This window comes from Trachinotus anak, unplaced genomic scaffold (genome assembly GCF_046630095.1).
Source record: "Trachinotus anak isolate AG129_WGS33_773 ecotype Australia unplaced genomic scaffold, CSIRO_AGI_Tana_v1 ptg000009l, whole genome shotgun sequence".
NCBI lineage: Eukaryota > Metazoa > Chordata > Actinopteri > Carangiformes > Carangidae > Trachinotus > Trachinotus anak.
In genome coordinates this window covers 1,451,007-1,464,468 of record NW_027273860.1, presented here as the reverse complement: position 1 = coordinate 1,464,468, position 13,462 = coordinate 1,451,007, and the positions used below count along the sequence as shown (strand labels likewise).

At 41.4% G+C, this 13,462-nt stretch overlaps 1 protein-coding gene across 8 annotated transcripts in view; it reads right to left on the bottom strand.

The window, feature by feature from the left end:
- rreb1a (ras responsive element binding protein 1a) overlaps positions 1-13,462 on the bottom strand; it is a 64,196-nt gene that overhangs the window by 27,893 nt on the left and 22,841 nt on the right. For 5 of the 8 annotated variants that reach the window (XM_071484368.1, XM_071484369.1, XM_071484363.1 and 2 more), the window contains exon 2: positions 8,394-8,515. The exons of the other annotated variants lie outside the window; for them this stretch is intronic. Coding sequence is in view for 3 of the 5 variants with exons in the window: in XM_071484363.1 (XP_071340464.1) it covers positions 8,394-8,515 (122 nt within the window). In the remaining 2 variants the exon portion in view is untranslated. The remainder of the gene's footprint in view (positions 1-8,393; positions 8,516-13,462) is intronic. 8 annotated transcript variants of the gene reach the window in all.

The following is a 13,462-nucleotide window of genomic DNA, read 5'->3' as shown; positions in this document are numbered from 1 at the left end:
AATGGAATAAAAATCTGTTCGTCTGTTTTGCCAAATATTCTTCAGAACTGAAATCTTTGGTTTTCAGACTTCTGGTTGGAATCTTGTCCATCATCTAATTTAGTTTTTATCTAATTCTGATTTATATGTAGTTTCCCTCATTTTTAGATTCTTATTCCTATGCCTGCATTCGACCTTATTTCCCCTTATGGATCAGTACAGTGTTCTGTTATCTGCTGTTTCACAGGTGTCAGTGCAGCTGAGGCTGATGGACAACGTCAAATGTTGACGTGATGACGGCTCTAAAAAACTGTCAGAGTTATTACATGAATTTACAAATGTGCAAATATACAAAAAGCAACGGAAACTCATATTTTGTTTGATCTATTTTAGATTATACTTATCTTCTATTTTACTTTACTCTTTTGAATCCTGTTTAAATGTCTTAATTTTTTTGTCTTATGTTAACACTTCAAAATGCCTTGAGGTTGAAAGGTGCCACACAAATAAACCTTTCCTTCTTTGCCCTGAAAACCACATGTCGACCTGGCGGTGGCACTGCAGGGAGGAGTCAGTGCTGCGTCACAAACATTAACGTCTGCACCAAAGTTCACTGAAACTGACAGAGCATCACATTTGTGGATCAATAACTATTCATCTCTCACATCTGAGCAAACTCACTCAGTGTGTGTGTATTTCTGTCCACACTACACATACATGACTACACTGTGTGTGTGTGTGTGTGTGTGAGTGTGAGATAGCCGATGTTACTACATCTGTTCCCAGCCATCATTCTCACACCGGCTTTGACACTCTGTCCTGACTCACACAGACTCATTCAAACACGCACGCACACACACACACACACACACACACACACACACACACACACACACACACACACACACAGATACATCCATTTACTCCCTGGCTCCCACATGGTGACCTTTTTCCTGCTTTTGCATGGATGTGCAAGAATGTGTGTGTGTGTGTGTGTGTGTGATGGAAAAGTTGGAGTCAAAGTGCTGCAAAGAAAGAACTCTGCTCCATCTCTCCGTCCCTGCCTCCTCTTTCCTTCTCTAACTTCGTAACTCCATCCTCTTCCTCCTCTCTGCCTCCTCTTCCTCCCTCCTTTATCTTGTATGTTTCTTCTTTAAACTGTTGAGAGTCTGCTGGATAATGTGCGATCATGCAGGTTTCACTTCTGACCACAGTGTTTAAGTATCTCTGAGAAGTTCTGTGCAGCATTCAGGCGGACTGGTATAAACACTACAATACCCATGAGCCTCAGGCATTGTTGCCCTGGAGATGATGCCAGTCAGAGGTGCCCGTCTCACAGCTGAGAAGCTTTAACCACCAAAATGACTGGATTAATTTCCTGTCACTTGACTAATTAATTATTTGTTTAAGTTGCAACAGCAGTGAGGTCAACTTCCAAGTTATTGTCACAAGTTAGGAAAGTCAACAAGAGAGCTCAGATGAATCCAACTGAGTGCGAAGTAATACAGAAATACAAATAGACCCAACAAGCACAGACTCCTCATGTCATCATTCAACACAATTAAAAGCAGACGCAGTGACGTGAGACATCGTCAGGCGACTGAACTCATGTCGTCCCATCACTGCCGTGCACTGCGCGTGAACACCTGATTAAACAGAACAGTCGATAAATCGGCAGAAAAACGGTTTAAAACTCAGCAGCTAAATATCACAGAGACACACTGACCTGTTATTTTCAGCCTGCTCACCTCAGAGGACGTTATGGATCTCAAAATTACCAAAGCAGGAAAAGAGAAGCTGTGTCTGAAGCCGGTTTAACCCGTGGTCGACAGTTAGAGTTGACTGGCAACTCAGCATGACACAGAAAATACTGTTGCCATGGTTACCTGCCGTTTAATTAAACCTAGGTTTGTTTGTGACGTCCCGTTCAGTGATTTTAATTCACAGGAGACTGTCTTTGGGTTTGACCTGACAGTGTCAGCCGCGGAAATCAGTGGTTGGAAGTTAAAAAACATATTTATAAGCTGGATATAGACATTTATGGTTTATAGTGCACTATAATGTTGTTAAAGAGCAGCTGTAAGAACATTTTAACAATTAGTTTCTCCTTTGTTAATAAACCAACTTCCAGTTATTGTTGCCCACAGGAGGAGTTATAGTTCATACATTAACAAACACTATCACCTGCTTACTACAACATCTTTGGGTGTTACAGACCTTTTATTAAATGCTTATACACTGCTTATAAAAGCTGAGTGAGGGGTGATATAAACAGAGGAACAGAAGGACACTGGTCTGAACGAACTTAACTGTCACAAACCGTGGCAATTTATTTTTGGACATGAAGCATTTTGGCAAAATGCCTTGACCTCAGCGCTCAGTCTCCCAAACTGGAAACCTCAGTTGAATACACATTTTCTGTGCAGAGCGGGAAACATTTCATCACCAGCTACCGGATTAAAGCTCTGTGGTTCGTGAATGAGTCAACTCTACCAAATGGTTTGGCTGGTAACCACACATCACTCAGTGGCGATTTCACATTTTGCAAAAATCTAGCTTAAACAGTTTAGTCTCTCCATCTCGTTTTCTTGCTTTCAGTCACACAGAGGTCAACGGTTTCACAACATAACCCTTGTACTGTGTGTGGCACCTGTGTGAAGATGTAACCCAGGGACAGACAGTCCTTACAGAGGGGGGGGGTGGATGAAGAGATGGATGGACGTGTGGGATGGAGGGAGACTTGAGGAGGAGGAGGAGGCAGAACAGTTTCCTGTCACCTAAACCCCATAAATCCTCCCTCCCTCCTGCCTCCTTTCACCTGACATGACAGCTGAGACGTAAAATCTGGGCAGCAGGGGTCTGCTCCAAGTTTCTGCCACTGAACTACAAGGACCAGTGCACAGCTGTTTTTGTTGTTACTTTATGTTTATAAAGTCTCGACTATAATTTTATTCTGTTTAAACAACCAAAAAAAAAAACCTCATGTTAGTAGCTGAGGTAGCTAACTAGCATGCTTTAAAGTTTATAGCATTGTATTTAGCATCTAACATGAATTATATTGTATAAGCAGGCTACATGACGCACTTCAGTAGCTTTCATTAGCCAGTTTCATTCTAAAACTTACCAATAACCTATCCTGTTTTCAATTAACTGATTGATTATCGTTTGTAAAAAAACCAAGCTAAATACCTACGACATGTTTCTAAAATCCATCCGAATAAATTAATATATGTCAACTCTTAAATAGTAGCATTCTTTTGTGATGCTAGCTTCTTTTAAAGCTAATAAAGTGTTAGCAATGGTAGACTAGCATTAGCAGGTAGCATTGTTAGAGTTTAGATACTATGACATATATTTAACTGGTTCAGTACAAAGCTTTTTTCAGCTTGTTATTGTTTGCTTTAAGATCTACATCTTAGTTAATATCTAATATAAATTCTTAAGAGGAATAATAGACATTATTTTGATATTTTTCATTAGCTAAACCATGCTAGTCTGGTTAGCTTTTAGTTGATAGTGTTGTTATGGCTGAGCTAAAGTTTAAAATATTTATTTTGCTAAATAAATATTTGAATGAATTTTATTTTACTTGTTTTTTTCTCTTGTAGCAAAAATGAACCACGAACTGTGTGGTGTTACCCCTAAGCTAAATATTGTTAGCAGCCTGCAGGCTAGCATCATTTACAGCCCCAGAGAGCCAAAGGCAAACTGACAAAACTGACACCTGCTGTAGAAAGCAAACAGCCCCGCAGGACTGTCTCATCCTCAACTGTCTCCTCTTCCTGCTTTTAACTCTTCCTCTTTTTAATCTAACCTTCTCCATTTATATTTATGTCACTCTCTTTTAGCGAGGTGAGATATTTGTATCGGTGCGTCCTCCTGGGTGTCAGCTAACAGTCTGTGTTTAGCAGACGTGAGGAGAGGGATGGAGGGATGCATGAGGAGATAGATGGAGGAGTGGGGGGAGGACAGGATCCAGTGACCATATGTTGGCTATTTATTACCTCCTCCTCACTGCTCCTCTCTTTCCATCCATCTCCTTCTTCATCTCATCAAAACCGACCGGTGTAGTGACATGTACACAAAAGTTGATTATTGCTAATAAGCTATTTGCTACATTAGCAAACCTTGCACTGCAGGAGGAGTAGTACTGTTAGCATCTGAAGCTAACAAAAGCTAACAGCAGCAGTTATATTAAATCAGCAGTTTACACAGTCAATGTGTCATGAAGGTAATATTACCAGTTAGGCTAATCAACTGGTTAGCAAACAGGATTCATTTTAATTTTCATGAGGCAGTGATGTAAAACAGCGCTAAATACAGGTTAATTAATTTACATAAATTAAAAAAGGTCAATTTGTGTAAAGGCTTATTATTATTATTATTATTATTATTATTATTATTATTATTATTATTATTATAGTTTTTACAAATATATTTTTATATTATGATCATATCTGAAGCTATGCTCACATTAGGTTAGCATAAATAGTTTGTACCAATGACAAAACTAGCTAAACAAGCTAACTCACCATCATAAAGAAGTAGTGGTACTAGCACCTGAAGCTAATTAGAACATATAAGCTATCCTTGCTCCATTGGCTGTACTGATGCTGGCAGCTGAAGCTAATTAGCTTAAGTCAGCTGAACCAACTTTTCAGCTGCTGCAGTTTCATCTAATTACTTCTCATTCCTGAAATGGCAGCTTAAAATTCAGCTGTGTTGCACATGATTTTTTAGAATAACTGTGTTTAAAATCTATTCTAAAAACTGTGCTGCTGGCCTCCAACCTGAGATCAGATACAGCTGCTCCAAAAGTATTTTCTCTTTTTTCTTTGCACTTGTTGTCAACTTATTACACATCAGGGTAGTAAGTTTTGTTTGATAATCTCACAACTCCACAGTAATAATCCCAGGTTAGCACTGTAAAGATGGTTGATCCATGGAGCCACTGGGATGCAAACAATGAAATATTCACACAAAGGAACTTTTATAAAATCAACCCTACTAACGGTGATTACAAAGAGCGATGCTGGTATTTCAGTTAATCAGTCTCTTAATCAAACTCACTTCAGAAACTGAAAGAATCTCTCTCTCCCTTTAATCTCTCTCTGTCTCTGAGTCTCTCGACCACAACAGGAAGCTCACACTCACGGGAGTCACAAGAGAGTGCTCTGCTGCTTCCCCATGTGTGAGCGAGCTCGGAGCGAGAGAGATTGATGGGCATTCTCTCGCTCTCTCTCTTTCTCACTGACCTTCTCCCCCACCTCCCCCCTTCCTTCCAAACCACCATCTAACACTCAGCTGCCATTACCCATCCTCCACTGCTCCTCCACTCCTTCCTCCGCTCCCTTCGCTGCAGTACTTTGCCCTAACTTGTTGACACACACTCATGAAACCACACAGATTATCCCAAGGCAGATACAGCGCTTTCTCTTTAAGCAACATGGACAAAAGTATGTGGACAGGCATGTGATCAGTTGTATGTGCTACTGTGATTAACAGTTTCCTACTTGCAAACAGCATTCACATCAATGTCAGAGTTGTATTTACAACTGAGAAAGTTCAATTTTTCTTTTTTTTCCTGGTAGTGAAAAGTCTAGTAGTGCTATCAGTGTTATATAAAAAAGTAAAAAAAAGTATGTTTTACTAAGTAAATATTGTTGCTCTATTTAATTTTATGGGATTCATTATTTTTATAGCTAAAAGTTTATGTAGCAAAATAATTTGATTTTTATTAATTCATTACTTTTTTGTATTTTGACATCCATGTCCATATACTTTTGGCCACTATCTTGTTTCCATCTTGTCTCTCTCTCTCGTCCTCTTTTCCTCTTCCATCTTTGGCAAAACTCAAACAGTGAAGCAATGAGTTCTGGTTCACATTTAGTTCTAACTTTTTCTGCAGGAAGATGGCAACTGACTGAACTGTGCATGTGTGCAACCCCGACTCTCCCTCTGCTCATCCTCCTCTCTCCTCCCTCTCGTTTTTCTCTTCTCCCCCTCCTCCCATCTTTCTCTTGCATCATCTTGTCTTTCAGGCTCTCTCTCTCTCTCTCTCTCTGAGTTTTTCTACCCCGCAGCTTGGTTACAGATTGACTGGTGTGTGTGTTTGCGGTGCGGTGCACTGGAGTTTAGACCCGACGTGATAAAGTGTTGAGATAGCATCGACGGTGTGTCAGCTCTACTGTACAACATACCAGAGGGGGGAGGCAGAGAGAGAGAGGGAGGGGGGGCAGACGGGGGAGGGGAACGTCTCAGCCAACCACTGAACAGACTGACTGTGGAAAATGTCTGCCAGCTCTCAGCCAATCAGGATGCAGATTCCTGTACTCTCTCTCACAAACACTCATCCTGTCTGTGCAGCGTCCCATCTTCATCTGCTCAGTTTGAACTTTATGCACAAACAAATCTTAATGTTTTACAACCTTAAATGACTGATTGGGGTTTTTTTTCCTTTATTTGTGTTGAACTTTTGAGTCGGGCTGCAGCTGATGACTGTTTTCATTATCAATAAATCTGCCCATTATTTTTTCCTTTCATTGATTCATTGATTAGTCTATGAATCGTCCAAAAAGTCTATCACAACTTCTCTGACCCGAGGTGATGTCTTTAACTGTCCAATGATTCACTACAGACGCTGCATTTTCCCTGTTCTTTCTGTTTCATTATTCTGTTCTTTATCCATACAAAAGTCCATGTAAGATTTTACAGCTTTAATTACCTCAGATTAACACTGATGTTTTTTAAAGTTTCAATGATGATTAATATGCAAAATGTTTCCTATGTATAGACAATAAAAACTGTTTGTGTTTCTGAATCTCAGTTGGTACAGCAGCAGAATAAGACTTCAGCACACTTGAATCTCAATCAAAGCAAAATTTTAACACCAACAATCTGAGTTAAAACCCAAAGAATTAAAATCCAGTGGAGCTCACAAGATATCTGGAGTATACAAGAGATTCAGGCATTAAGGGGGAAATTTCAGAGGAAAGGAAACTGGTTTCAAAAGCTGATGGAAATTATAAAACAAAGCAGTTTTTGGTGAAGCAGTCAGGAAGCAGACTGGACAAATTCATTTTGGATTCATCTAACAGCATAAAGCATAAGAACAAAGATGTTTTAAGACATTTAACAGCCTCATCTCAGGTTTCTACCATCAAAAGTGATTTATAAACAGACAAAGGCAAATGCAGAGACACAACCTCAGCCATTACATTAAAATACAGGCCTGAAACACAAAACCTGTGAATGAACATTAACCTGCAGCAAACACAAGATATTGAACATGACAGGATGAGCAGTGAGGAACTCATCATCAAAAGAACCAGAAACATTTCAGGAAATAGACAGAGCCGCAGTAACAGTCATAATGACACGAGCAGAGCCTCGTTAACCAGCTGTCTGCAGTCAACATGCTTCTTCCACATCAAACAAACCTTCACTTCCTGACAAAGAATGAGTGACAGGTGATCACATGACAAGGAGGCGGAGCGAGAAGCAGCAGGTGATGCAGCGTTTTCACAGGTGCATCTGTTTCTGATTGGATCAAAGTGGACGAAGACGATGGAGAAATGTTCAAGGAAGGATGAAGAAGGGAGGGAATCAAAAATAAATGGGACAGTGATGGAGGGATGATGGCCATGCTGCTGAACGATGGAGGAGGATGAGGAACGAAGGAGGGGGTGGTGCAGCGCAATGCATCAGAGAGGAGAGGAGAGGGAGGAAATAAGGAAACAAGGAGAGGAGAGAATGCAAGAAGAAGAGGAGAGGATTGAGGTATGAGGGCAGGAAACATCGAGAGGAAAGGAGAGGAAAAAAGAAAACAAGGAGAGGAGAGAAAACAAGGAATGGAAAGAAGAGGAACTCTGGGCCGGAAACAAGGAGAGTAAAGGAAACAAGGTGAGGAGCAGAGGAAACGAGAAGAGAAAACAAGGAGAGGGTAGGAGAGGAAATAAGGAAACAAGGGGAGGAGACAAGGAGAGGAGAGAAAGCAAAAAGGAGAGGGGAGGATATGAGGTATGGGGGCAGGAAACGAGGAGAGGAAAGGAAATAAGGAAACAAGGAGAGGAGAGAAAAGGTGAGGAGGAGAGGAAGCGAGAAGAGAAAACAAGGAGAGGAGAGGAGAAGAAACAAGGAAAGAGAACAAGGAAAGGAAATAGGGAGACAAGGAAAGGAGAGTAGAGGAGAGGAAACAAGGAGAGGATTGGAAATGACAGAGGGGAAACAAGGAGAGAAATAAGGAGAGGAGTTAAGGAGAGGAGTAAAGTAGATAAAAGAGGATCTGAAGAAGCGCGGCAGGCAGAGCGATGGTTGTGTTGGTGGTGTTCGTCAGGTGGCGCTGGATGAATAAATGAATGAATGGATGAATGAGTGAGGGGTGGAGGGAGGGAGGGAAGGAGGAGCATATTTACCCGTCCTTTTCGTAAAGCAACGCTCGTTCGCTTGCTCGCTCGCTCGTTCGCTCGCTCGTGTCTCGGGGCGGGGCGGGAGGGGGCGGGGTTTGTTGTGTGTGTGTCTGCAACCACTGCTCACACTGCAGGGGGAGAGCACAGAGACACTGTCAGTAACACACAAACACACAGTGATAAACACACAGTATACAGTACGACACCAAGGAGTTCATGAGTTCAAACAGCGAGCTCTGTCACAGAGGTGCGCGTGGCCGTGCGTCCTACACACATCGTTTAAAAAATGACAACAACGGCCGAACACGCACATCACGTGCACACATTCACACAGGTTTTCAGAGCTAGCTGCGTTCTCCAACGTTCTCTCACGTCAGCGTCCCGCAGGCTGAACCAATGCAAAGGACACGGTTTCAGTTTCCACTGTCACTTTTGTTCTTCTGATCACAACCTCAGCGGGAAAGAAAACAGCCAATTTTTTCAGTTAATCAATGAAAAAAATGTGAAAAAATGACCATTGTAACTTCTCAGGAGACTAAGATACGTCCTCAGTCTTTATTAAACCGACAGTCTGAAACCAAACAGTTTACAATGACACAGAACAGAGAATCATGAGAAGCTGGAACTGGAGACTTTTTTAACATTTGTTTACTATTGTTGCTTGAAGAAAATCACTAAAATGATCCCGTGATTATTATACAGACAGCAGAGAGCTGCAAAAAGATTTCTGTCCAACTGAATACCATGACCTACTTCTCACACATGCAGCTGTGTTAGGTGAAGTATGTGGTTCAGTTCAACGGGAAATCATCTGTATGTAAATGGTCTGTGCAGAGCCTGGCAGGTTTATTTGTGATTTACTGTTTGTATTTCAGATGAATGATTCTTGTGCAGGATTTACGTCTCAGCAGATGCACAGTGCGCACACCTTAACTCCAGGTAAAAAGAACAGCATTTACTGTGCTGGAGGAAAAGCAACAATCTTGCAGAAGGAAAATACCGAAGTGAAGAAGAACCTCCGCACTGGACTGAAGCATAGTACACACACAAACACACAAACACACCGGCACAGACACACAAACAGCTTCAGTTCCGATATTACGCAAAAAACTGGACCCCTGGTTGAAAGTACAGAGGTCAAAGTGCAGCATTTATGTGTGTGTGTGTGTGTGTGTGTGTGTGTGTGTGTGTCCCACTGTTGCTGTGCTGATACAATCACCACTGTCTGATAACACAAACTGAACTGTGGTGACGCCGTGCAGGCCCAGAGCAACTCGGTGCCTCATGGGTAACTGAGGAGATACCTGGTATCTGCAGATAACAGGGAGACACTGTAGGTCGTATGATATGAAAACAAAGTCATAATTGACAAGCTCTTGATGAAAAAGTGTCTGTCACTGTTGAATTCTGGGTAAAAACAGAGGTACCTGGTTTCTGAATACTGCTGAGGTCATGACTGAGTAATCAGGCATCCACAGGTCAACAGAGAGTAAATGTGTGAAGACTTCCTGTTCACTTCTGAAAAGATGAATCTTATCTATGTGGGATGTTTCAGGTCTACTCTGAGAGGCTGCGGCGTCAAACTGTTGAGCTACCTGCAGTGTAGGCAGGGGGAGTCGCATATGTGCAAAACAATGACAAATTTTGTGTATATTTTTACATATATTTATAACATGCTCGATTCATTTTTTATAGGGTTTTACAGAGGCCTAGTACATGTGGATTAGTGAAAAAAAAACAGGTCCAAGCACAGGTGCAATGCATCAAAAGTAAGATGCTCATCATGCAGGTAAAAAAATTAAGAAAAGAAAGGAGATTGTGGCTATGATGCAGCATCTAGTGGAAAAGGTTGAAAATTAGTTGAAAGACCTACTAAAAAAATAAGAATAAACAAAAAGGTGATGTCCGGTGGAAACAGGCTTAGCTGAGCTAAAGATGGCAGGGAGCTCCTGATGTAGACAGGATGAACACGACGCAGGAGGTGGGGGTGTGTGGCGGGGGGGCTGAGCATCAGTGCTGCACAAAGAGGATAATCTGCTACTGTTCAAGAGGCAAACTAAGGTGAGGGATGTGTGAGGGGTGGACGATGGAGGGAGGAAGAGAGAGGAGAAGAAATCACAGGAGAGAGGATGGATGGATGTGGGAATGCAACAGGCTGCAGAGCTGTTCAGAGGACGTATTAATGGATGGATGGACGGATGAGGAGGAAACAGAGAGGGGGGAAGGAGGTGAAGAGAAAGATTAAGAGCTTAGAGGGTTGGTAAGACTAATTAGGAGGCAACTGAGTGATGGGCAGAGAAGAGAGGAGGAGAGGAGATGTCTACAACTGCATCACTCATTTTGTGAATAACACCTTTAATCAAAGCCAAAACTTTCACTCCTGTTAGCACCGTTTGAAATCCTGAGACGTTCAATAAAAGCAGCTTCCCCTGCCCCGTCCTGAGCCGAGAAACAGGTTCTGCTGCTGTCCGTGTTGACCGGCTGAGTTTTGTTGCAGATAGAGGAGGTGTAAGCTGATACAGGGAGGTGCCACAGCTCCCACCTAAACCAGGGTTTATCACCATGTCCTCGCTCCACCACACAAAGCCCCCGCTAAGCCAGCAGCTAATGAGCTAGCCCCGCTAACTCACTTTAGCTCTGTTCTGCTACAGGAACAGCCGGCTGCATTGTTTGTAGCTTTGCAGCGTTAAACAGCTTAAATCTGATAACGAGAGCTGCCAAAATTATCAAGACCAACAGGGTTAAGGTTGAATGTCAATAAAAATGAGACACATAATTCCTGTAAAATGATATAGAGATATAGAGATACCTGGAGCTAATCCTTGAGGCCATTGTTTGCTAAATTTGGTGAGTCACGCTAGCATCACAACTGATGATACCACAGCTTGAAATGAAATATAAGCTGGAATTGATTAGAAAAAAACAAATTACAAACAATAGTTAGCATTAAAAATAGATTTCCTTTCTGTGTCCATGACGTTAAGTCGGGACATGAGCTTTAAGGGCAGTTTCCACATTTTGAGTCGTGCTAGCTTGTTAAAGTTCTGCTTCGTCGCTTCACAACAGAGGACGCTGCTGTGTAAAAAAGCTAATCAACATTAGCCCCTAAACTTCCTGTTATGTTTCCTGAACAAAATCTGTTGGAAAAAAAAGAGTTTCAATCTTGGGAAAAAAAAAAAAAAATAATCAATGAATTTAAAAAAATAGCTGGTGACAGTTAACAGATTTCTCTCAGGGCAGAGAGTAAAATCTGCATAAAGTTTGTACAAGTTTCGATGACTCATGCCAGCATGTTAAATACTGTTTATCACAAGTGATAAATGGGGATGATATTATAACAGAATACGTTAAAATGATATAAGCTGATATTAATGAACAGCAACAAAAATGTAAACAAATGTACCATCAGTGGCAATAGGAGAGCTGTACGTGTTAGCATTTAGCATCTTAAATTTAACTTTGCTGAACAAACTCTCCTTAAAAAAATGTGTTGCCGTTATGAAGACAAAGCAGGGATTCATACTATTACTTTTAACAGAAAAATACAAAATAATATTATCTTACAATAACACATTTGGCCTAATTAATGTGGCAAGGTTTTACATATTAGCATTAGCATCCCAATACAGTTTGATATTTTTGCAGACAAACTACTGAAAGCTGTGACTCTGTTAAAGGATAAACTGCTGTTTGTCCTGTAGACTACATTAATATGCTGTTTTGTGTTGTGTGTACAGTGTGTAACCAGATTTCTAACAAGTCAGGGCCTGTAAATGATATTTATTCACCGACAGAGCAGAGTGAAATGATCATTTTCCATCAATGCGACAAAAACATCCAGTTATTCAGCAACGGTGCTGGTTGGTCAGTCTGAACTGCAAATAAATAGGGTGAAATCTGCATAATCTTTCCCCAAAGTACCATTTCAAATCATCAAAATATGGACATTAGTGCTTTATGATTAAATATGAACCAAAGAAACTGGAGCGTGCAGCCTCCAACTTTGTTTTCCTCAAGATGTCCGCCGGGTTTAGTTGCCTTCTTTACTACTAACTTACAAGGCATGAAACATTAACCAGCCGTGGTGTCAGTGAGTGCTGGTTAGTGTCTGTTACAGTGTAACTGGGTTAACTGGGAATTAACAAGGGGAATGACGATGCAAAACCTGAGAGCAGTTTGTGGATGAAAAGATGCTTCCAACTGTGAAAGGAGGCCAGCAGCGTCGAGCCGGCCTGTAACACACTCTGATGGTAAAAATAACTCACAGAGCAGGATGAGGAATGTGTGTGTTGAAGAATGCTGCTCTGCTTTTGGTTGACAGGCATGGACAAGTGCAGAGGGCCCGGAGGAGGAGAGGAGGCCAGGAGAGGAAAGAAGGAGAGGAGGAGACAAGTGGATGAGAGAGGAGAAGAGAAGGGTTGAAAAAGGGGAAGGACTCACGGAGAAGAGGACGGAGGAAAGTAGACGTTTTAGGGGAGAGGAGGAGACGCAGGAAGGGTTCAGGCAAGGGAAAAGTGAGGAGTAGGAGAGAGGAGGTGTAAGATGAGAGGAGGAGGAAAGGCTGCAACAGAGGAGGAATGGGGGGATGGAGAAGAGGAGACGAGGCTACAGGAGAGACTGACGCTGCTCCAATATATTGGTTGATATCAATAAATAGTTGTGACCACAGTAAAACTTTACTGTACATTTAATTACAATTAACAACAACTATAGATACAAAACAACTTTACAGCTAAAATACATGATAGTCCAAGTTAAAGACACTTTGACCTGTGATTTTATTCAATTATTTTAAACTGTAAATGGTTTTATCTGAAGTGTTGATCTCCATCAGAAGATATATCTGTGGTTTTAATAACCAAAAACCATCTCAGTGTAGTTTTACATCTCCTCTCTCAGGTCAGTCAGCCAATCAGAAGAGAGGATCTGAGCCTCTCTTTGGTTGTCTTCCTCTTTTAAAGGGGGGGGGGGGGGGGGGGGGTAACTATCTCCTTGGAGACAAAACTTAAAACTTAATGTCACTACTGTAAAGAGAGAATATTCAAGGGATGTGTAAATTTAAGACTTTTTCTATG